This window comes from Artibeus jamaicensis, unplaced genomic scaffold, assembly GCF_021234435.1.
Source record: "Artibeus jamaicensis isolate MK-2021 breed Jamaican fruit bat unplaced genomic scaffold, CSHL_Jam_final contig_465, whole genome shotgun sequence".
NCBI classification, from domain to species: domain Eukaryota; kingdom Metazoa; phylum Chordata; class Mammalia; order Chiroptera; family Phyllostomidae; genus Artibeus; species Artibeus jamaicensis.
In genome coordinates this window covers 9,754,912-9,779,718 of record NW_026521843.1, presented here as the reverse complement: position 1 = coordinate 9,779,718, position 24,807 = coordinate 9,754,912, and the positions used below count along the sequence as shown (strand labels likewise).

Sequence of the window (24,807 nt, the reverse complement as noted above, 5' to 3'; positions counted from 1 at the left end):
CAGGGGCAAATATCTATTTTTATTGCAGTTCAATCAGTGTACCATTTAATCTTTTTAAACTGTTTTATCCTGAATAGTTCCCTTTCTCTATACTGAGTCCTTTTAACTTATTCTTGGTCATCAGCTAGTAGTTTCTCTAAAAGTGTTTGAAGTCAGTGTCTAAATTGTCATAGAAAGCTATTTCTAGAATGTTGGTAATGCCTTTCCTAGAAGTATTAATTTTATTAACTACTAAATTATTTTGCTATGTGTGATAACTGAGAAATATTTGCAAAACCAAGAGCTGTTCATAGCAGTGTTTGGCAATGAGGGGACACACCAGGTTGGTACTCGATGTAGATTTTTCCCGTGGCTGTGCAGTTTGTGTTTTAAAGCATTGTTCCATGACTGAGGTACTCCTCGGAACCTTATTCCAAAGGACTTTGATAGTCTTCTTAAAGAGATTTTACAGTACCTAACACCTCACAAGATTAATTTGTTTTAGCCACTTCTGTGCTGTGGTAAATGCTTCTGTGAAATTGTTACTACTATATTTTTTATTCCTTACATTCTTACTGATACCGTAACATTTTTCTTCATGAAGTGTGGGATAAAAGCATTTCTTTATTGTCTATTTGCCATTTTCCTCTTCTCGAAATAGTTTATACAGTATTTTTATGGGATTAACTTGGGTTTTACTATGAATAAATGTTCAATCATTAAAATATATTTAAGTACAGTGTTTTAGTATTACTGGCTTTGTTTTTGTTTCCATATTTGCATGAAACTTATTGTGAGAATTTTAAAAATCGAAGGAACAGAGACATTTTACTGAGATCCTTGTTAGAGGAGATTATTGTTTAAAAATGTCTAAACTTTAAATACATACTATTTATAACCCAGGAAGATCTGAATATGGAAAAACTTTTTTAAAAATAGCAGAAGTTAGTTACCTTTAAAAATGAAAATTTAAAAAGATCTGTAGATTAGAAACATGCCCAAATTGAACTTTTCCCATTCTCTTCAAAGCAACTTCTATTTTGTTGTTGTTTGGGGGTTAATAGTTCCCACTATTCACCTTGTTACTGAAATTTTTGAAGTTTTATCCTTTTTATCACACCCCTCCCCCAATTACATTCATATTTTATAGACTCTTCTAAATGTTTCTCTCTCTCTTTTTTAAGATTTTATTTATCTGTTTTTACAGAGAGAGGAAGGGAGGGAGAAAGAGAGGGATAGAAATATCAATGTGTGGTTGCCTTTCATGCCCCCTGCAACCCAGGCATGTGCCCTGACTGGGAATCAAACCAGCAACCCTTTGCTTAACAGGCTGGTGCTCAATCCACTGAGCTACACCAGCCAGGGCTAAATGTTTCTCAAATACATTTTATTTTCTTGGTTCTATTTGAGAGTACAATTTCAGTTCTTGTCATCTTTGCCCTATTATATTGTGTCTTCCTGTACTGATGCTCTTGCCTCTGGTATATACATTATTCTTAAAACTTATATCTTGAGTTATTTTCTGGAGCACATTGTCACTCTTGCCAACCTCCCTTGATTTTCTTTGACTTCAGTGTAATGTGCAATTTCTTTAGCATGCCTTCAAGGTGACCTAGATGGTGCCACCAGCATCAACTTTGACTTTCCTGCATCTATTCCTCTGTCTTACACCCTGTTCCACACACACTATTCATTTTCTCAAGGTGTGCATTTGTTTATGATTTACTTTGTCTTCCTCACCTACCACTCATTCTTTGAACCCCCAGCACACGTAATCTTATCTCTCAGACCAAATTCAACTGTTTACTATAGTTAATTTATATGTTTCTGCATTCTTTGAAGAGAACGTCTCCATGCCCATAAGGAGGGAAACACAGATAATTTAGCGTGTAGTAATAGACGTATATACAGGCTTAGTCAAGAATATTGAAAGACTGGGCTGGGAAGGATGGGAGTCTGACAGATGCTTATTTAAAATGTCAAATGCATGTATCAGAAAACCATCTGTTCTTTTTCAAATAAACATATCCCCAAGGTACCTCATGATTGTCAGGGAAGGTAAAGAGGAAAGACCTGGATGAATATTAGAAGTATCATTTGAAATTGGCCAAATGTATATTTTGAGTAGTCAATGAATGGTGTTATCAACACAACTTTTATGTTGATATGTATATGTGCAATATAGAGTAAATAGAGCACAGAGCTTTGAGATTCTTATCTCTAGTATCTGAGGATCTTTTCTTTATATCTTTTCTACTATCTATAGCTACCTGGTTTGGATTCGATAGGTTATTAGTATTCAGGACCTAGGAAGAGTAGTGAAGTTCACTGCCATTGATCAAGTGAGATAAGAATGAAAATATATTTTCTGTCGGGAAGCTGTGGGATAGGAGATGATCCAAGAACAGTATTTGGAAGTAAAGGAAAATTTTTATCATTATATAAATATTTTTGTTGTATTTGTATTGACTTAGAAATTTAGTAAGTCTTTTGAAAATTTTATAAAGAAAATCAGTGGCATTCAACCAGTATGTATTTTGAAAAATGTTGAATATCAGAAAAAAATTGATGTTGATTTGATTTAATGTTCAGATCTAGGATTATTAGAGCCAGTAAGTAGGAAGTTATTTTCTTATTGACACAAATTAGGTATTAGGTTACTCCAAATTTTTATTAGCATTGAAACTAACTTGAACATATTGGTGGTAAGTTTGCTTTTCTCAGTATATTAGTTCTTTGTAATTAGAATAAAATTTAAATGTAATATTTTTCTCCTCCCAAATAGCTTTTGCCTACCAAAAAGTTTTGGGAACCTGATGATTCAACAAAAGATGGACAAAAAGGCATATTTCTTGGGGATGATGAATGGAGAGAGACTGCTTGGGGAACTTCTCGTAAGTTTTTGGTGTATGTGTGAGAATTGTGAATGTATTAAAACCCCTGCATACTCCCAGACAATAGTTAGAAAAATTTCGATTAGAAGTACTTGTCACAATAAGATTTTATTAAGTTTTTATTTGAAGTGAAAACTGATTAGAAAATTCTGAATTTCCATTAAAAAAGAGAACACATTAACCATAGAAATTTTAAATTTAAATTGTTACAGGACAGTGACTGACTTACCTAGTTGTAGTTCAGTCTAGGTTCATTAGGCATGAGCCACACCCAGAAAGGACATAAACGTCCTCACTGAAGTTGAATCCCCAGAAAAGGGAGCAGACTTCGAATACTTTGGTATCGGTGAGTAGTAGAAAGAGACTTAGGTGAAAGAAACTTTTAAGAGGAAAGGAACTGGTATGTAAAAAGTGTAATTCACAGGAGTGACAATATTTATTGATAAGTTAAAGAGCATATTTATATTCTTAAAATAATACTGATTATACTTTTAAATGTTTCTGATCAGGGAAATTTGAGAGAGATACGCATGAAACTATCAACACGTATTTTACCGATAACTTTTCTCTTTTTATAACTGAGTTTTTAATGCAGCTTGTCGCTAAAGCTATAGAAAACAACCAAAGTAACATAAAAACAAATTTGTGGTTGATAATTATCAAATCAACTATACATTGTGAGTATAAATAACCAGGTGGTTCCTTATTCTCTAAATCATTAGGATACATTAAAAGATTTGAATGTCCTTTGTACTTTTAAAGGAAACTAAAATATTGCCCAAAAGTTAGGAAATGCTAGAAAATATTAGCCATTAATGCTGTATTTTTTTTGTTCTTATCCCTTTTTTTAATCCTCACCCGAGGACATGCTTATTGATTTGAGAGAGAGGGAAAGAAACATTAATGCAAGAGAGAAACATGAATTACTGTATTTTGCTGTATATAATGCATTCCCATGTATAATGCGCACCCATGTTTTTGCCCCAAACTTTTAGGGGGGAAAATGTTTTTTTTTTTTTTCAATTCCGTTTTTTATTTATTTGTATTAAGATACTTGTTTTTATGTATTCTAATGGAATCTTAGCATTTATTTTTGAACATATTATGGTATAAGAAATTTTATATAACATAATTACAAAACACAAGAACAGATAGATACAGGGTATTTTAGGTACTACCCTTGTATAATGCACATCCTTATTTTTCTCACAAGAATTTGGGCAAAAAAAAAGTACACATTGTACACAACAAAATATGGTGGTTGTCTCTGGTACAAGCCCCAGTCGGGATGAGCTCACAGCCTAGGCATGTGTCCTGACTAGGAATCAAACTGCGACCTTTCAGTTGACAGGACAGCACTCCAACCAACTGAGCCACACCGACCTGGGGCTCTTTGGTGGTGGTGGTGGTTTGCATTTTAGTTTCAGGTGTTACAGCATTGTGGCTAGACAGTCATGCACTTTTACTTTACAAAGTGGTGCCCCCAATATTTCAGTACTATTGACTGTATTCCCTGTGCTGGAGTCTAATCCCAGGACCATTTGTGACTGTCAGTTTGTAGTTCTTTGTCCCTTTACCTTTTTCAGCCAGCTCCTCAGTCCCCTCCTCCCTGGCAACCATGAGTGTGTTCTCAGGCAATTAATACTCTTCACATTTAAAACCCAACAAGATTGAAAGCTTTGGTAACCACTAATTTAGACTAAAATTTCCTTAAAATAATGGGAGTTTTCTTTGAGTTCAACCAATATGGTGATATATTCTGAAATAGAAATAAATGAGATAGGATCTTTGCCCACAGGGAATTTTTTCTGGATTTTAATTATCATGTATTAGATTGAACTTTTTATTTAGAATTTTCAGTTATTTAGATCAAGATACATTTTCCTAAAAAAGGCACTTATTTTGCTTGTAAACAAAGTCACATGCTTGAAAATTTGGTAGATAGACGTGTTTTGATTTTTGTGTTGGGGGTTTAATGATTACTTCACTTACTAGAATTAACTTTTAAATCATTCTAGAGCAGAACATCTTGAGCACAACATATATTCCCTGTGATTTCTTTTTAATGTCAAATTTATAATTTTACTTAATTCCTTAACCGACTCTCTCCCTCAACTTTTTTTGTTGTATGGATAAAAGTTAGAAGTGAATATTAGCTTTTACTAGGAGACATGAGAAATGAATTACTTTATTTACTGAACATTGATTGCCAAGCATGTACAAATATGCGTAACACATTCCTGTTTTAAAGGAATCGTTGTTCTAAGATTTCTTTCCATTACTACAGGAAACTAATCATATACATATTTTCTTTCTCAGCCAAACTGAACTACTTGTGATTGTTAATTTCATTTTCTTCTGGCACCTCCAGGTCTTTGAACATGCTTGTTTCTTACTGAAATGCTCTTTGCACCCTCAGCTTCACCAGTTTTGGTTTTGTTTTTGTTTTTTTTTTCCCACTTAACTCTTGACCTTTTCTTTGGGATTCACTCTTAAAACTGGGAGGGATTGATACCCCTTTATTCTGTTCTTTTTTAAAAAATAATCTTCATTGGAGAACATGCTTATTCGTTTTAGAGAGAGAGAAATAATGGATCAGTTGCTTCTCGTGTGCTCCCAAACCAGTCAGACTGGCAACCTAGGCATGGGTCCTGACCCAGAATCCAGCTTATGACCTTAGGGTTTACGGGAGCTCCAGCCGACTGAGCCACACTGGCCAGGGCTGTTTTATTCTTAAAATACATTGGACTGTTTTTATTGAAGCGCTTTTACTCTATTATGACTCCCTTCTATTAAACCTATAGTCTTTTGAGGGCAGGGACTGTCTTCATATTCTTGCATATTAGAGACAGTAAATCAGTATTTGAACTGGGTGAATAAGTAGGTGAATGAGCAAATAAAAAATAATGACTATTCTCTCATGCATAAAGATACTGAAATAGGAATGTTTTACTATGGTTTAATGAAAGTAGCAATCATTTTAAAGCTATTATAGTTAATAAAATGATAGTAACTGTATGATGGATATAGTTCAGGCCTTTGAGGACTAGATCTAATATTGGGTATTGAACATGTTCACAAAAAAGTCAGAAGTAGCAGACAGCCTGTTGGTTCCTTAAAAAAAAAAAACCTTTTTATTGGCAAATCTGTATGACTGTTGCCTCAAATGTTTTATTATATTTATATTACATTTACTCTCAGATCTTAAATACTGCCTTTTCTTCTGTCACAGAACTGTATAGAAAAGGTACTTGTACCAGATGAATAATTTTTTGTTGAACAAAAATAAATGGAGGACTTGTAAGCTACAATGCAAGGGATATTTTCAAATATTCTTTAGGTGATACTCAGTTTTTACACCAAGAATAGAAAATTCTATGTTGTAACTAGTTTTTTTCAAACTCAATGTTTGCGTTTATAGCAGGAGAGCGTGTGTGCTGCATCTGTCAGGACACAGCTGTGAGCTTGAGAAGCGCTTCCGCCAATTTAGGAGGAGGTGCTTCATTCTGGAATTCATCTCTGAAGGTTTTTATTTTGAAATGTCAGGAATCACCAAAAGAACTTATTTTTCAGTTATAGTTGACATACAATATAATATTCGACATTTGTATAACTTACAAAGTGATCACTCCAATGAACCATTACCCACCTGACACCATATGTACTTACTACATTATTATTGACTGTATTCCCCATGCTGTATTTTACATCCCCATGGCTTTTACAACTGGCAATTTGTACGTCTTAATCTTTATACCCTTTCCACCCATTCCACCTGGCCCCCTCCGTCTGGCAACCATCAGTTTGAAGAATGTTAATTTTTTTTTAAATCTTCACAGAAAGACATGTTTATTAATCTTTAGAAAGAGAGGAAGGGAGGGAGAGAGAGAAACATCCATGTGAGAGAGAAACATTGATCAGTTGCCTCCTGTACGCACCCTGACCTGGGCTCTAACTGGCAACTTAGGTGTGTGCTCTGACCCCAGGCATTGAACCTGCAACCTTTTGGTGTACAGGAGGAAGCTTCGATCATCCAGGTCACCCGACCAGGGCTGAAAAACCTTTGTTTTTTAAATAAGATATTTGTGGGTAACTGAGCTTTCAAATTAATGTTTCTTCATTGACCTTTTTGGTTGACTTTTTTTTTTTTAACCAGGCTTTTACCTGTTCTTTACCAGATGGCTCTTTATGTATGGCTTATCAAGACATGTACCCAGGCCAGTGAATCTCAACAGAATAAAGTGCTTTTTATAAAGTCTATAATAACATTAAAAATAAAACAGTATACTTATTTTCTTACTTTAGTATATTAATTTGTGTAAGTGACATTTGGTTAAAAGTACAAATATGTAATTACATTCTTTCTTCCAAACAGACCATTCGATGTCCCAGCCTATTATGGTACAGAGAAGATCTGGACAGGGTTTTCATGGAAACAGTGAAGTAAATGCAATACTGTCTCCGCGGTCAGAAAGTGGAGGCCTTGGCGTGAGCATGGTAGAATATGTGCTGAGTTCTTCTCCTGCCGATAAATTGGATTCTCGATTTAGGAAGGGAACTTTTGTAAGTATTTTGAATACAGAAATGTTTAGTAATTGCTCAGTGGTTATTTGGTGATCTTTAAATCAGTTTATTTTTCTGGCCCTTCTTGAGCTAAAGGAAATTGTGTAGCTGATAGTGCTCTTATTGTCTTCTCTTGGCCACTTCTTGAAATATGTGGAACAGTAGAACCACTGGAAATATGCATATTCTTAACCATGTTACAAAAATTGAACTATACTAATTACGGTACATAATTTGCAGGATTAAAATTGCTTATTTGTGATGGGGCTTAATCTGAAAGTAACTAAACAAAACCATACATGCATTAAATAGCATTTTAATCTCATTTGTGGTGTTAATTGCTTTTCCTGCACCGCTATAGTTAAGGTTGCCTTAGCCCTTCTGTTATAAATCATTGGTTTGTAGTCAAATTTTGGCCTTTGATAAATTAGTTGACTACAAAATTAAAGTAAGGTTCAATGCTTTTATTGTTTACATGCACCATAGTGTAGTTTTAGGTCACCTTATGGTGCCTTTTTTGGTGTGTTCTGTTACATACTCAGAATCAAACAGATTCTTTTTCCTCAGGGCACTAGAGATGCTGAAACAGATGGACCTGAGAAAGGAGATCAAAAAGGCAAGGCTTCTCCATTTGAGGAGGACCAAAACAGAGATCTTAAACAAGGAGATGATGATGATTCTAAAATAAATGGCAGAGGTTTGCCAAATGGAATGGATGCCGATTGCAAAGATTTTAAGTAAGATTTTAACTTTCTCAAGAAGAAAAGCATATTTCTTTAGGAATTATTGCTATTAGTTGATGTGACTGATGTAGACATTTTTTCAGTTTTGGTTTATTTCCCTTGGTACCTTGTGTTAATTTGGAGAAAGATTACTTTTTATATGAAATATTACTTAATGATTATGAGCCATTGTTTTTAAAAAATAATTCTTCAAAACATTCTCTCAAATAATGCATTGCATTGAAGGAGTAATGTTAGAAGCTGCTGTTACCTTCCTGCTAATATGGTAGTCTCGATTTTAACTTTTTCTTCCCTGCTAAAATCTAGTGAACCTTAAGAGTGGTTTTCCCTGGAAGACTTCTTGGGATTGCTCTTGAGCACCTTTCTGTGGAGTTTCCTCTTTTTATCCCTGTATTGTATCTCCTAACCCCCATTTAACTCTTAATCTTAGGAATGAGGAAACAATTAATTTGCTTTTAGGATTTTAGGATATATGAGTTTTTGCTGATACTTAACATTCTTGAAATTGGGAGGTGGGAAACGTATTAGAGACTTCAAACTTTTAGATTTAACCTCAGAATTATGCAAGTTGTAGCTTTTTAGTTGCCTCTTTATGGTATTTTCTTCTAGCCTTTGGTCTTAGATTAAGCAGTGCACCTCTGTCTAAATATTATGGAGTTGTTTCTTCATACTGATTTCCTGTACTTTATAGTTCAGCAGTCAGATGCTTTGGAACCTGTACCTCAAAATGAGCCATTTCTTGGGGATTTTGTGAACCATGGAATCTGTTAACTCAATATAGGTACCTAATGGGTGATACGCTTTTATATGCATTGCCTTTAATTACCAAAAGCAGAGTAACAGTGGCTCTTAAAAAGTGTCGTTCATATTTTTTCTAAGTGCACAAAAGCATCCCAAACCAGTAAACCTCTTTTGACAAGAAAGAAAATTAACGCTAGTGAATTTGTTTTAGAACCTTATCTTGATTTTGCCCTTCTGCTGTTACCTAATCTAAGTTTTGGTTAAGGGCGGGCTTTTAAAGCTGAGTTGATTGTAGACCCTTCAGAGTATCCATTTATAATTGAAGTGTTAATCCACCATTAACTATAGCAAGAAAAGAGCACCACTGGTAGCATAGTGACTTTCGTGTTGGATCCTCTACTTTTTGCTACATTAGAGTTGTTTTGTACAGAAGGCTATACTTTCTCATATTAATATGAACTTTACATTATTAGCATTTTAATTTTATTCTATTAAGTTTGGAGTATATATTTAAATGGTTTATGAATTATTTTTGATACACAATTGTATTTGACAGTGTAAAACATTTTGAACTAATAGCTATGGCCATATGGTCACTATGCTGCATATTGTTAACATGTATATTAACTCATCAATCATCAATATATACATTAGAGGAGTCGAACTGAAAGGAATGAAATAACTATAGCAGGCTGTCTTTTTTTTTTTTTTTTTTTTTAATTGGCTGGTTTTAAAGAACATTCTTTCCATTTAATTTTCCCCCATATATTCTGAGTGATAAACCTTTGGAATATTCACATGGAAAATTAGTTATGGTTGAAAAGGAAAGGAGTTTGAAATTTATTCTAATGGATGTACAGTGGTTGATTTTTAAATAAAATGTGTGAATTCACCTAAGTATCTTTGAAATAACTCTTATAATTCCATAGTCAAATGTTCTGTGTTAGAAAATTTATCCCAATATAAAGTACCTGAAGGTGGGGGCAGAGCTACATAGGTGTAACAAGCGGCATTGAAAGCCAGAGAAAACAGCTATTGCCATTTATTTAATGAACTTACATGTGAACATACTGTGAACTCATGGTTCCTCAAAATAAAACTTAATCTTGTGAGGGAAGGATCTTATATAAAATATTTCTGTAGAAGAAAACAGTATAAATGAGAATTATGTCTAGAAATAAGGTAAAAATAAAGTTTAGGCCACAAGGGATTTTTTTTTTAGGAGTCATTGCTTAATATTTAGTCTAGTGGTAATTCTTTTTTTCTTTTTTGAAAATTATAAGGAGGCTAGTCAGTAGATATATATTTTAATAAATATTATAATTTTCATTTCTTATTTGATTAAATTAGAACAGGGTAGTGTTACAAAGATGACAATATCATACAGGGTTTTCACACACAGGTTGTTTTCATTGTTGTTGTCCCTGTTATTTGGAACCACGATGTCATCTCTTTAGTCTCTTCAGTAAGGAAACTGAAGCCTGGATGATGAAATGATTTGCTCAGAATCATCCTCAGAGTTAAGAGTCCCCCTTGGTCTTAGTTCAATTCCCTTTTTCTGTTGTGTTCTACGTCCTGTGCCCTGAAGTCATGAAGGCCATGGGATCCTCTGCAGCCAGTTTGTTTCTGAAATGTTATTAACGAGATATTACGGCAAAATTACGTGCTGCTGGTGGTGGGCAGGACAGGAGTGGGTGGATCAGACTTTCCCTGGTCTGTCAGTTTTTGCTGTTCGTACCTACTGTTCATTTTGTCTGTGGTTTGAGAAAAACAGTTTTTAGGTAGTCTGGGCTCTTAAGTTGTGGTATTGGCTAATTTCCATACCTGTAAAATTAAGTTACATCTTTATGCCATTCAAATTGGGGTAATATTCATTAATAATTTTTAAAAATGAAACCATGTTAATTCTTGAGAAGAATTTATATTAGACACAAAACAATACTGTGAAGGGAAATGGTTATGCCTAATTTGCTCTGTCTTCTATAGCCATCTGTTGTTTCTGATCTTCCTCATTTCTCCTTTCAACACGTGACTCGTTTTACTTATAATACCTTTCTGTTTTCTTTATACAGTCGTACTCCAGGAAGTCGTCAAGCCTCTCCAACTGAAGTAGTTGAACGCCTGGGCCCCAGTACTAATCCCCCAGAAGGACTGGGGCCTCTTCCTAATCCTGCAGTTAATAAACCACTTGTTGAAGAATTTTCAAATCCTGAAACTCAGAATCTGGATGCCATGGAACAAGTTGGTCTGGATTCCTTACAGTTTGACTATCCTGGTAATCAGGTACCAATGGACTCTTCTGGAGCTACTGTAGGCCTTTTTGACTACAATTCCCAGCAGCAGGTAAAGCAGGCCCCTCCTTTAAAGAAGCTCCTCTTAACTGTAGTGGTGTAGCCTGGAGTTCTGTGAGGCATCGATAGGAGTGTTTTTGAACACCTAGTGTTTTATTAAGTAAAATGTTCTTGTAGTTGAGAAGGTGATTCAAATAAGGTTTAAAATATTCTATTTCCAGTTTTCTAAATATTTCTAAAATAGAATATTTTTGTAATACTTTGGCACTAATGTTTGTATTAAATATTTTCCCCAATAGCTCTTTCAAAGGACTAATGCACTAACAGTTCAGCAGTTAACTGCAGCCCAACAGCAGCAGTATGCATTAGCCGCGGCTCAGCAGCCACACATAGGTGAGTCTTTATGAGTTAGCATTTCGATTACCCCAAGAGAAAATTCTGTGTTAACCTGTTTAGGTGTTTTGTTTTTCTTTTACCGAATGGTGTTGTTTCATTACTTTTTGAAACATCTCATCAAGATCAAAGATGAATAGATTATATGACAGGAGTAAAGATTTAGTAGAGAAGAACTGTTTCTGATTATTACTTGTGTAATGATCTGACTCAGTGAAAGCTGTCAGCACGTAAGTTTTTTTTTCATGATGTGAAGTTGAGTCAAACACTTGAAAATTAAAATGTAGTTATGTGTGTCCATTATCAAATCAGAATATTTATTTTCGAAATGGTTTAAAAATAGAAATCCCAAGGAAATGTTAAAAAATTTTTTTTTGTTCATTAAGGTTTTTGACCTTTAGTCTTTAATGTGAATTATTACAAGGACACATTTGTGACCTGCTAGAGGTCAAGTATGTGTTGTCTATGTTGGGGTTTTTAAGTTGCAAAGAGAACAAAGGTTCCGCAGCTATACCTTACACAGTTGTAGTTCTGTATCAGAACCAGGAATGTGACATTGATAAATGTGCTTGTATAGTTTTACATCATTTTATCACATGTGTAGGTTCACGTGACCACTTTTCTGCCCATCCGATTTTGGCTAACCTTGATTTATTTCCTAGTTCAAAAAGTGTGATACTCTGACATCAGATCTCTGGAAGGGGTGGGGGGCGGATATGCTATGTTGGTTCTTTTCCATTAACTTTGTATTGTTCTCCACTAGGCTTCCTAGGACCCAAATTTTATTTTTGGTTTTAATCAAAGATAACCACACGTTTCTAGATGACTTCTGCTAGCAGCATGTGTGCTGGGCCTGCTACTTTTCTCTTTCCCCTCAGCCTCCTTTATCCCTGTACTTAGCCCTTCCCTCTCCTTCTTAGAAATGTGCTGATTTTCGTCTGTTCGTGGGCCAGTGCACTTTCTATTTCTGGAGGCTTTGTGGTATGTTTTAATATGTGGCAGGCTAGAACAGTCATTACTGTTCTTACTCTTGGGAGTTTTAAATTTTTTGTTTGTTCTTATGAGCTTTAAGTTCACTTATTTTACTTCCAGAAGATCAGGTTAAAAATTCTGTTTTATATTTTTTAAGATTTTATTTATTTTTGGGGGCGGGGGGGAAGGGAGAGAAATATCCATGTGCAAGAGAAACATAGGTTGCTTTTCCCATGTGGATATGGCCTACAACCTAGGCAGGTGCCCTGTCTGGGAATTGAACCTGAGATCTTTTGGTTTGCAGACAATACCCAGCTCACTGAGCCACACAATTCAGGGCTCAGGTTAAAATTGTAAATTAACTTAGGGCAAAATCAACATCTTTATGACATTAAATATTCTTATCCAGGACATGTATACATTTACATTTGTCCACGTCTGCTGTGTTATTTATGCATGCTTTAAATTTTTTCTCATGTACATTTGCCTGTTGATAAGTTCTTACATGTTTTATCTTTTGCTGTCATTTTAAATGGCCTTCTATTTTTTATTATATCTTCAAATAGGTATCTGTGAAACCACTGAATTTGCGTATATTTAATTTTATGAATGATATTTTCTAATTGAATTATTCTTGCGTAAAACTTCATTTTACTTCTCTTGACTGACAGCTGTTCAAAAATTTGATGTTTTGGTGAGAGCATGAGTAGATTCTCCTACTCTAGACAGTATAAATTGGTACAACTTTTCTGATGATCTGGAAATGTGAATCAAGAATTTACATATATTTTTATATTTAAGTGAATTTTCCTGAGGATATGATGATAATGCAGAGACCTGTATACTAAAAGAATCATAGCAGCATCTTTTTTGGCAAAAGACTGTGAACCACCCAAATATATATACCTCTACTAAACTGGTGGAATCCTGTTCTTTCTAAACAGTAGAATGCATACTCTGCAGCCATTAAAAAGAATGAACTTGAATAGACAGACATAGGGAACTGTGATGGACATAGCAAACTCACTGGATAGATCTGGTCAGTTGCCAAGTGAAAAAAGTTACAGTTAAAATGCTGTGATAGCCTAGAATATAAAAAGTGTAAAAGAGTGTGTGTGTATATGCTTTTAAAGTTTTAGAAGGATATATATTTTTACATACATGCATATGTAAATACAGGTGCAAACACATGTATATATGCATGCAAACATACAAGTATGTATCTGTATATTTATGTGTATACACACAAGCATGTTATTTGGTGTCTGATACATTGTAAATATTTCTGAGTGAATCTGTGAGCTTAATATACGTGTTTCTCCATTTTGGGGGCAGAAGTTTCAATATATATCCATTAGGTCAAACTAATTTCTTGTTTTTCTCATATTTGAAACCTTACTTCATATCTGCTTTATAATGTAAGTATGGAGAGAGCTGTATTAAAATCATTTTTAAAATTTAAAAAATTTTTAGAAGTTTATACCAACTGTCAGTAAAAGTTACATAGGGACTTTGGCTTTCTACTTTAACTGTATATGCTCCAATCGTATTGCATTTTTTCAAGCAGTCTTTTTTAATAATGAAATATAGACTACTAAAAAATTATGTTACGGCTTTTAGGTTTTGCAGTGGTATGAGTAGAACATTAAAATACCAATACATCATTTGCCGTTCTTGTGATAAAGATAATTCATGAGAGAGAAACCAGAGGAAAATCTTGAAACCTTTGACCTAGGGCATAGTTTAAGAATGTAACTAGCAAATGGCATTTTAAATAATAAAAGGATTTTTATTGAACCCTTTGTTTAAGTCTTACTTCCTTCATTAAAAGCAGAAATGTTCATGTTGTGTCTGGGCATGAAATTAATGTTGTGGGTTGTCGCCAGTATTTTATAAAATTAAATAGATTCCAGACATTAATAAAGAGAAAAATTAAGTAGAAAATGGAGTGCATTGGAACTTTATAAGGATAAATACTTTTTTAAGATTATTGTGGTCTATATGGACACTAGGTCAATATGAATATTAGGGTCACTGTCAAAATACTTGAAAGCCATTATAATACAATTAGAATTAAATTCTGAATCTTCAGGGTACATGCTTGTTTTGAATGCTTTTTAAAAAATTACTGTAAGTTTTTTCTGCTTTTATACCCATAGCCCCTTCTCTTAAGTATCTTTTAAACTTGAACCTTTTATAGTTCCTTAACTTTAAACACGTTCTTTTTCATTATTTCTTTACCTTCTACCTCTCTGAGTTACTTTCCAGAAGAGGCAACTCTGGCAGCACATTTTCAAAGTAATATTTTAGTAGCTTATGGCAAAAGGTGTATGTACAGACTGATTACCAAATACCAGTAGTTTCTTCTCTGTAATAAGTACTGCAAATGAATATTTTACAAGTCTGTCTTAGCCTTTACTGAATCCTTGATGGCTGTATATTCTCAGAACTGGGCTTCAATTTACTCTTCTGCTTAAAGATTAGTAGTTTTCTTATTGCTTTCAGAATAAAATCCAGGAAGTTTTTATTGATCCTTGTTCTTTTTATAGCTCCAGTTTTATTTTATACACTACAACTGTACTCCATCCTACCTATCCCTTCCAAAGCTTGTTAGATGCCCCTCTTCTCTGCCCATACCATTTAATACTGTATTCTCATTGCCAATTTTTTGTATGTTTTTCTCACTAGATGGATTTGTCAGGGCAGATTATATCTGTCTTCCTTGCCATTAATCCCTAGCTCAGTATGGCTTAATAAGTATGGGATGAAAAACTGCTATTGAACAATACTAGTTCTAGTTCTAAACATTTATTGTATGCCTGTTATGTGCTGGTACTATACAGTCATTTTGTACTTGGTATCCTATAAAGTATACCTATTTTATAAAAGAAGAATCTTATAGTCAGGTTGTTACATGTCCAAGATCACTAAGAATTTAAACCATTATATACATTGTCCTCTTCCGCCTCAGATTCAGAGTAGAAATGTTTTACCTAATGAAGAAAATCATACTTTACATTTCATTCATTATTTCTCCCCTTTTTAAATATAGCTGGTGTGTTCTCAGCAGGCCTTGCTCCAGCTGCATTTGTGCCAAATCCATATATTATTAGCGCTGCTCCTCCAGGGACTGATCCGTACACTGCAGCAGGATTGGCTGCAGCAGCAACATTAGCAGGTAACCTATTGTTCACCTTGTCGCTTATTACGGATTTAGTTTTAATCTTGGTATATGCCTTATTTTGGTCTATTTGGGCAATTTGAAGTTCCTAGGAACAACTGAAACATTTACACAGAATGAGCTGAAGTTTCCAGAGAATTAGTTTATTTTTTAGTGTAATGCTACAGGAGAAATGTAAGTCTGATAACTTTTCTCCTATACATACAACAATTGGTTTACATTTTAGTTTTATAGTTTCAGAAATCTTACATTGCCAAACAAATCTTCATTCTTGTTGCCAATCCATTATCCACAGAGACAATGCAAAGTACAGTTATTTCTCAAAAAATAAACTGAGGTGCCCTGACTGGTGTGGCTCAGGTAGTTGGAGCATCGTCCCGTAAACCGAAAGGTCACGGGTTCGATTCCCAGTCAGGGCACATGCCTGGATTGCAGGTTTGGTCTCAGGTTAAGGCACCTATGGGAGGCATGTGATCGATGTTTCTCTCTTAAATCAATGTTTGTCTCCCTCTTCCTCCCTTCCCCTCTCTCTGAAATCAGTAAACATGTCTTCTGGTGAGGATTAAAAAAACAAAAACAAAAAACTGGGGTGTTATAAATATCCAGGTTAGGGAGAGTATAAGGTAAAACACTTCTACAATCTTGAGAGTGTGAATATGTAAAAGTAAAGTTTATTTAGCAGTGTTAAAATGTGCAAGTGAGCTGAGGGACAAAAGATGGGGTGGAGTTAGAAAGAACTTACTAAAAACTGTCAAACTGAAACCACCACTCAAAAACTGAAATACACACCAAAACCATACAGTGTGATGTGTCAATTGTATTGCAGTAAAGCTGGGAACATTTTTTTTCTAAACTGAAGCTGTATTTATCGGAAAGTTGTGTGCAGGTCAGGCACAGTCTTCCTAAGCATAGCAATTTGCTGATATTCTGTAGGGTTTTTGAGTGGAGGTGGTTTTGTTCTGAGTTAGTCGCAAAGACAGGAATGAGTTCGTGGTAGGCATGGTTTGTACTGGTTACCATGGCAGGAACAGGGTGATGTCAGCCACAGAAGTGTGTACACCGGAGTGAGTCTGCCAGTCAGGTGGCTTTCTTCATTCCAGGCTCTTGCTGAAATGGGTTGTCACAGACCAGTTAGACAATTTTAAGACTACTTCTGGTAGTTGGTTGTTATCATAACTATAGAATAATCTTTGTCTAGGAGTTTGGGGACTTTTTTTTAATACTCAGGAGTTCAAGAAGTGAAAAGTGTTAATTTTATATTCTTGTTTAATATCTTACTTTGCAGGCTGAAACTAATCTGTTACATTTGGTAGTTTTTGATACATATCTGCATGTGATTCCATAAGCATGTAAGCTTTTTTGGTGCCATTTAACTGGATGTTAGCATGTAAAGCGCTGGTATATCATTCATACAGGAAATTATTAACCTATTCAACTGAAAGAAGCAACTTTAAGAGGTCCTTAGTTTTGAGATGAGCATGCTAGTGATTCTGGACTTCAGCCTTCTAAGACCAGTGCTATCTAGCAGAAATACAATGTAAGCCAGATAATGTAATTAAAATTTTTCTTTTAGCCATGTTATAGAAATAAAAAAATTTCAATGATGTTTGGTTAAGCCCAACATCTAAAATATTATCATTTCAATGTATAATCCATATTTTAAAATTAGTAATGGATATTTTTACTTTTTTACTCAGCACATCTCAGTGCAGGCTATTTGACTTTATGAAGTAGCCACAAGCTATTAATAGTTATTAATGCCTTCTGGCTATCATATGTCTGACTCGTGTTTTGTTTGACATTGTAGCCTTCCTTCATAAATCCTGTTTACTCTTCTAACAGTCCTTATTGTAGATTGTGGTTAAACTATCTTTAGAAATATATTTTATTTTTAAACTTGTTAAAGCATTTTATTTCTGTGAATCACTGAATTTATACTGGGCTTTATTTTCTTCCAAAACAAAAATTAAATCAAGAATTTGACTTTTAAAAACCTACAAACTAGGTATATCAAATTCCATTATCAGTGGGATTTCAGGACATATTTGCTGTGTCAGTCAGGAATCATGACATCTTGTTGATTAGTTTAATGGTGGGCTTATTATACATGATGCTGGTTACTGTCCAGGAATCAAACATTGTCTTGAATTAAGCAAAATAGAGCAAGAACAATTCTCTTTTTCCTAGTTTGCTTTCTTATGTCTATGTGCCTCTGTGCTCATAATTAACTAGTTATTTCCTGTCTTGACTCACTAGTTCATTATGCTAACCACATAAACCCTGATGTTTCATCTGTTTTCATGTGATTTTCAGTTGCCTTGTGAGAATTGTTACTAAGTCTATTTCAAATATGAAAAATATTTTTAAATTCAATGTTTGCAATTCAGGTGTAGTTGTGGCAAGCTTGGTACCAGAATGTTCCCTGGTTTTATGTTATAGGTTGCAAATCAAAAGATAAGAGTGTTTAGTTTTTTTTGTAAATACTTCCAGTCATCAGGAACTATTTATTAAGTGAATTGAGTATGGAGAATCTTACTGTCCTGTGGTGTCTAATGTCTTCTGAATATATAATGTGTTTGCCAGGATCAAACCCATAAACTGGCATTCAGTAGGTGTTGGGTAGTTAACAGCCCTGTCAGTTCATTTTTCTCTTAAGTTTTGCTTCATATCTCCATGTTAAGGTCACTGCCTCGGTATTTACTCTCTTTCAATAATCAGTGCCTTAATGAGATTTTCTCCATAATAGAATAGGAAAAACAAATGGGCATGGCGGGTGTGAGTGGATAGACGATTTTAAGGACATCTGCTCTGAGTCTTATGCACTGTCCTTTTTTTTTTTTTTGCATGGGGTATGGGGTTTAGGTCCAGCAGTGGTTCCACCTCAGTATTATGGTGTTCCGTGGGGGGTGTATCCAGCCAATTTATTTCAGCAACAAGCTGCAGCTGCGGCAAACAACACAGCAAATCAGCAAGCTGCATCTCAAGCTCAGCCTGGACAGCAACAGGTATAGGCCTGCCTTCATTCAGTTAACACCTGAAGTGTCTTTGAAATTGTGTGAGATCCTTGTGGTCAAGACTTGTGTCATTTCTTTCCTTTTATTTTCTTTAGTATGTGATATATAGCATAAACAGGGTGGGCAAAAGTAGGTTTACTGTGACATTATGGCATTCTTTTAAGTTAATGAAGCTGTTGTAATAATCATAACCTGCACATCTTTTTCTAGTTACAAACAACTGTGAACCTACTTTTGCAGACTCCTATGTAGTTGGTGCACAAGTCTCGATGATATGATTGTTTTCTTTTTCTGTTTTGTATTAATGATGAATTTAACGATTAGGTTGTATTCCATTTCTACATTTCTTTTGAAGTCTGTTAGCAATTTTTAAATTTTCTTTTCAGTTGCTAATAATGTTCCTGTCAAAGGAATTGTCACTTCATTGTATTTTTTTGGTTTTGGGGGTTTTTTTTTTAGTTTTCTTCCGGATGTTTAAATTACTATTTTAAATATTAACAATATATTTCTGACCAGAAAAAAGATTATTACTGGGTACTTTATAGGTTACATTTAATTTCTTCAAACAAAATGTTTATCACAAATATTTTTAAAAAATTTTAACCACTTTCCTAGAGCTATTCCGGTAAATGTAAAAACTATTGATAAATACCAGATTTCTGGCTGTCAAATTCAGTATATTTATACCAAAGAAGCAAGTTAATGACAAGTATAGTGTTACTTAGTTAGCAGTTAAATTTTAGAATAAATTTTATTCTAAATTTCCTTTAATATACAGCGTCCAACACAAATAGTATCACACTCAAGCATACCATACAACATTTTATGTGACATGTTCCAATTAAAACTGTAAATTATTACACTGCATTACCGCCCCACCAACCGCACTCAGGCAGGCCTGCCTTCTGCTGGACCCTGCAGTTGAGTACTATAGTGATGTTCTGTTGGAGCTGTTTTGGCTCAGTCCTTGTAGATACAACATTTTTTAATAAATTATCTTTTAATCTATTAATTTTTTGTTGTCTTTAGACAAACGTAAAGATATCACACTACTTGAATAATACACCTATATGTCATGCTTACTTACAAACATCACATGTGATGGTCTTACAATGAATTCCTCTTACTCTGAATTACTTAAATATTTGTCTTTGTGAAATTAATGTATATTATACTTGTGTATAACCACTGCAACACTGATGTATAACGAAGTAGTTAAACTTGACCAGCCTTAAAAGTTTTCACCTTGTGGTGGTATAATCTTTTGTTCTTTTATTCACCCCAAGGTTTTACTCCTTAAAGCATCTTTCACCTTTATTAAAGCTTCTGAATTCTGAAAACTTGGTTCAATTTGAAGTTTTCACTCTACTTTAGTCTCATAACAGACTAACTGAATAATGATACGTTATTTCCTTAAGCTTCCTGTGTTTCCATTTTCAACCTTAATAATAAAACCTAAGTAAAATTTTTGTCTTCATCTAAGATTTTGCCATACACTCCTCCACCCCCATTAAAATCTTTCTTCTTCCACTTCTTCTTTTTTTTTTTTTTGTAAGTTAAAGAGCATAAATACTAGAAATGATTTTTTTGGAAACCCCAAAACTTTCATGTTGCTTAATAGATTGTTCTAGTTGTCAAGAGTCAGTGATTGTATTTTGATGTTATTTTGTATTATTTCATGCTAAATCAACATTTCATTGCATGTTAAATATGTTCAAAGACTATTCAAAGGCCATTAGTAATATATAATAGTTGTCGGAGATAAATTTGTTATTTTATAATTTTGTTTTTAAGGAAATCATTTGTCCTTTATAGGTTCTTCGTGCTGGAACAGGTCAGCGCCCTCTTACTCCCAGTCAGGGCCAACAAGGGCAACAAGCAGAATCACTTGCAGCAGCAAATCCAACTTTGGCTTTTGGTCAGGGTCTTGCTACTGGCATGCCAGGTATAGTTGATTAATTGTAGAGATTTGAATAGATTTAAAATATTAAATGTAGATTGTCACACAGCAGAGTGAAAAAGCTCAAGAAAAATCTTAAAGTCTTGCCTACCTTGCAGTAAAATTATTTAGAATTCGGATACCAAGAGTTGAACTTAATACTGTTTATGAGACTTAATGACAAGAGTGGAAAATATGTATTAAAATTTTCAGCACAGCCATTTTTTTTCTCTTTATGGAATAAACTATAGCATCTGCCCAACTGAACGTAGCCCAGAATTTTTAATGCAGTTCTTCAAAAAATAAAACCTACTGGTTAGAGTTGGCATGTAAGATAAAACATATGCCATTTCTACTTTATAAGAATGGCTAGTCAGTTAATATTAAGAAGTTTGTATTTAACATTTTCAGTCTTGTTTAGCACATTTATAGTATTTTAAACTATTGAGATTTATAACCTAATAGCAGCAATTTCTAATGAAAGCCTAATATAAAGAAAAATATTTAAATTTCTGCCCATTGCCACAACTTTAGAAAGGGCCAATAAAAATACAATTTTTTGTTAAAGAGATTTTTATAAAACTAGATACAAAATTACTGCTTGAATAATAATGGAAGGAGGAAGGTATTTTTGAGCCACTAAAGCAGTACTTGTCACGTTTTTAGTTTGGTTTGGAGGCCTGTGCTCAATCCACTGTCCAACACCAGCCAGGGCCATTTGTTATGTTTTTAAAGTGAGATTTAAAGACTACATTTGAATATCTGTAGGTAAATACATCACTTTCTATTTTACTCCTTTGTTCACTCCCCTCCTGAAGACTCATTTTGTTTTAGGTATCCTATTTTTTTTTTTTACTTTTAGTATATGAGTAGTACTCCTACAACTATAGATTACCTATTAATGAAAGGTGAGTTTCAGTCTCCATTTAATTGTAATGTAAATTTTGTATTCAGATCATTAAGGAAATGTGCTTAATGTATTGGGAAAAACCCCAACTCATATGATTGAGGGTTTCTTTTATGCCTTAAGTGCTGCTCAGTACCACTGTCTTGTTTTGAGGATTTCTATGATTGTTGCATTTATTCTGTTCTCTCTGAAATTCTAAGGTCTTCTTTATCCTCTTGTCCTGGCCACTGGACAAAGAGAAGATGTTAATACTGTTTTCCCCAAAGTACAAATGATAATAGAATGGGGGCTTTCTCTTTCTTCTCCTTTTTTAGCTGCATACACTTGTTTCACAGAAGCTACTGTTCTGGAACCATTGTGGATTAGATACCTTGGCAAAAGCAGCCCTTTGAGAAATAGACTGTGAAGCTGAAGGTGCAGGCACATGCAGGGACATGAAGACAGGGCTAAAAAGAACTGAGCTAAGAGTTTATGAAAGCCACTGCTAAGACTACCTGGGTTTCTCTTGGGGTTTTGCTGTAGGTAGAAAGGGGAGACAAGTTATGGTGTACAACAGTCCTGCTTAATTGATTCTAAGTAGGACCTTGATTGAAGAGAGTACTTCTAGCCTGTGTTATTTTCTGCTGCCTATAACTAAGCTTTTTAGGCTCATAGTGTTGGACCTATTACTCATTTCTTTTAAATACCTTTGTTCCATTTTTTCATATTTAGCACACTTTCCTGAATATATCTATAGGTACATATATGAAAATACATACACACACATATATACACACGTTTTTGTTTTGGGGTTTTTTTTTGTTTTTTAGAGAGAGTGGGTGGGAAGGAGAAAGGTGGAGAGACACATCAGTGTGTGGCTGCATCTCGCTTGCCCCCTACTGGGGACCTTGACCACAACCCTGTGCCATCTGACTGGGAATCAAACTGGCAACCCTTCCATTAGTAGGCTGGTGTACTCAATCCACTGAGCCACACCAACTAGGACCACATTATCTTATTTACTAAATACATCAAGGTTTTTTTTGCTATTTTATCAACTTTGATCTTCTCAAAAAAATTTTTTTAACTGATAACAAATACTACACTTGATCTTAGCTGAAAGGCCAAGGAGTGATCAAAAAATTTTTTTTATTTAGTTATTTTTCAAGTACAGTTTCCTGTCTGTTTTTCCCATCCCAGCCCACCCACCCCTTGCTCCCCACCTCCCTCCCATTCCCATCCCCCTTAGTTATTGTCCCTGTGGCCTTTATACTTGTTCCTCTAAAAAAATTTTTGTTTATATTTACTTCCTTTCATTCTATGAGAGAGCTCTTTATTGCTTTTTTGTTTTGTTCAACAGCGAACTCATGTTGGTAACCCTAAAAGAAACCCTAAACTACCTTTTATACTATATTTGTCTAGAAAGAATTGACTGCATCTTTAGAGTGATGATAAAATGAAAAACAGGTACAACTTTAGGGAAAAACATTATTTTATTTAACCTTCTGAGCCACAATATTTAGTCCCTTAACAGGTATAAATATAAAATTTATATTCATTAAAGGAGTCTTCTAGAGTTAGTGTTTGTGTGCCCAAGTGACTTGTTGACTGGTCACATGGTTCCCTCACTCTAAAACTTTTGTCTAGTATCTTTACTTCTACCCAGGACTATGATGAAATAATTCTCACTTTGTTATTCAAATTGTAATATAGCTATAAAGCTTAATAGCTAATAAAAGAGCTATTGAGAAAGTTAAAGGGTTTTTTTTTGTCTCCGTTAACTTTCGTACTTTTTATCCTTCTTTAGCCCTTACCTACTAGATCCCTGATCCTTGTATGATGTTGATTATAGATGTTTAATCGTTCTGCATGATCCTGCGTGCCGTCTGTTGTTCTTCCTTCGGTCTTTTTCCCCTCTGCCATCTCCTTCGCTACAACCACTGTGCTAATTCATCTGCCTCTTCATGCTAAAAAGCTTTCTCTCTCTCTGTTGCAGTACTCTCTTGGACTGTGGTACTTGTCAAAATTTACATTCTACCCCCCACTTCTTTTAAGCCTTGCCTCCATGATTCTTGTACACTCTATTAACTCAGTGACGATTGCAAAGTATGACCTCTCTTTTATCCTTGTTTTTTTCAATTCTTTGTTGTATTTTACCAAAATGACTGTGTCCAGCTCTCTGCAGCTCACCTCTGCTGTCACTTGTATGATATTTTACTCTCCTGCCTTTCCCGCTTGTCTCATTGCTTTTTATCAGTGATCTCCAGGTAAATATTAAAATTAATATGTTTCAGTAAGGTTTTCAGATATAAAAGATTGATTAAATCTTTTGTTAAACAACAACAACATGTTTGAAAATGAAAGATTTTAAAGATAGTTACTTACAGCAGCAGTAGCATATACCTAAGAATAAATAACAAAAAGTGTGCACAATTTCTATGGGGACCAGCTTTGTTTAGACATTAGGGGACACCTAAATAAACATACCATTGGACAACTCAGTATTTTGAACATGTCAGTTCTTTCCATATTAACTTGTGTTTTCAATACATTCCCAGTCAAAACTTCTAACAGCTAGTATTTTGACAGCTCATACTAAAATTTAATAAAAACACAAAGCATCAAAATAGCCAAAACACTCTTAAAGAAAAAATAAGTAGGACTTTCTCTGTTCTGATTTACTTTAGAATAAGATTTACTCTAAAACTGCAGTTAAATTATTACATAGAGACACAGACCAATGCAACAGAATAGAGCCCCCAAAAGAGAAATCTCAAAAGAAGTAGACAGATACCATTATAATTAATAACAAAGAAAACAGTACAGAGGTGGATGGGGTGGTGACTAGTTTTATCAATAAGATGAAACACAGCTAGTTGACTCAATGCAGAGGTTAGAGGCCTAACCACCTTCCCAGTCAAAAACTCATGTATAACTGAGGTGGTCCCTCCACACACTGATTCTCACCTACTTGTCGATTGGTTGGTTGGTTGGTTGGTTGGTTGGTTGGTAGGTAGGTAGGTAGGTAGGTAGGTAGGTAGGTAAAAAGAATGAAATTGAACCCCTGCTCTAACATGTGTTCAATAATCAGTTCCATTTGGATTTTAGACCCATGTGTCAAACATGAAAAGAGGACTCTTCAAGATATTAAAAGATAATATGGAAAATTCTGTTACAGGCAATAATAAATTTAACCCTATTATCTCAGAGG

At 34.5% G+C, this 24,807-nt stretch overlaps 1 protein-coding gene across 6 annotated transcripts in view; it reads left to right on the top strand.

Annotated features, from left to right (window-relative positions):
- Positions 1–24,807, top strand: part of PUM2 (pumilio RNA binding family member 2) — an 89,575-nt gene that overhangs the window by 26,460 nt on the left and 38,308 nt on the right. For all 6 annotated transcript variants that reach the window (XM_037151815.2, XM_037151814.2, XM_037151813.2 and 3 more), the window contains 8 exons: positions 2,765–2,873; positions 7,249–7,436; positions 8,004–8,173; positions 10,993–11,263; positions 11,511–11,604; positions 15,629–15,754; positions 18,620–18,762; positions 20,587–20,716. In XM_037151815.2, coding sequence (XP_037007710.2) covers positions 2,765–2,873; positions 7,249–7,436; positions 8,004–8,173; positions 10,993–11,263; positions 11,511–11,604; positions 15,629–15,754; positions 18,620–18,762; positions 20,587–20,716 — 1,231 coding nt within the window. The remainder of the gene's footprint in view (positions 1–2,764; positions 2,874–7,248; positions 7,437–8,003; positions 8,174–10,992; positions 11,264–11,510; positions 11,605–15,628; positions 15,755–18,619; positions 18,763–20,586; positions 20,717–24,807) is intronic.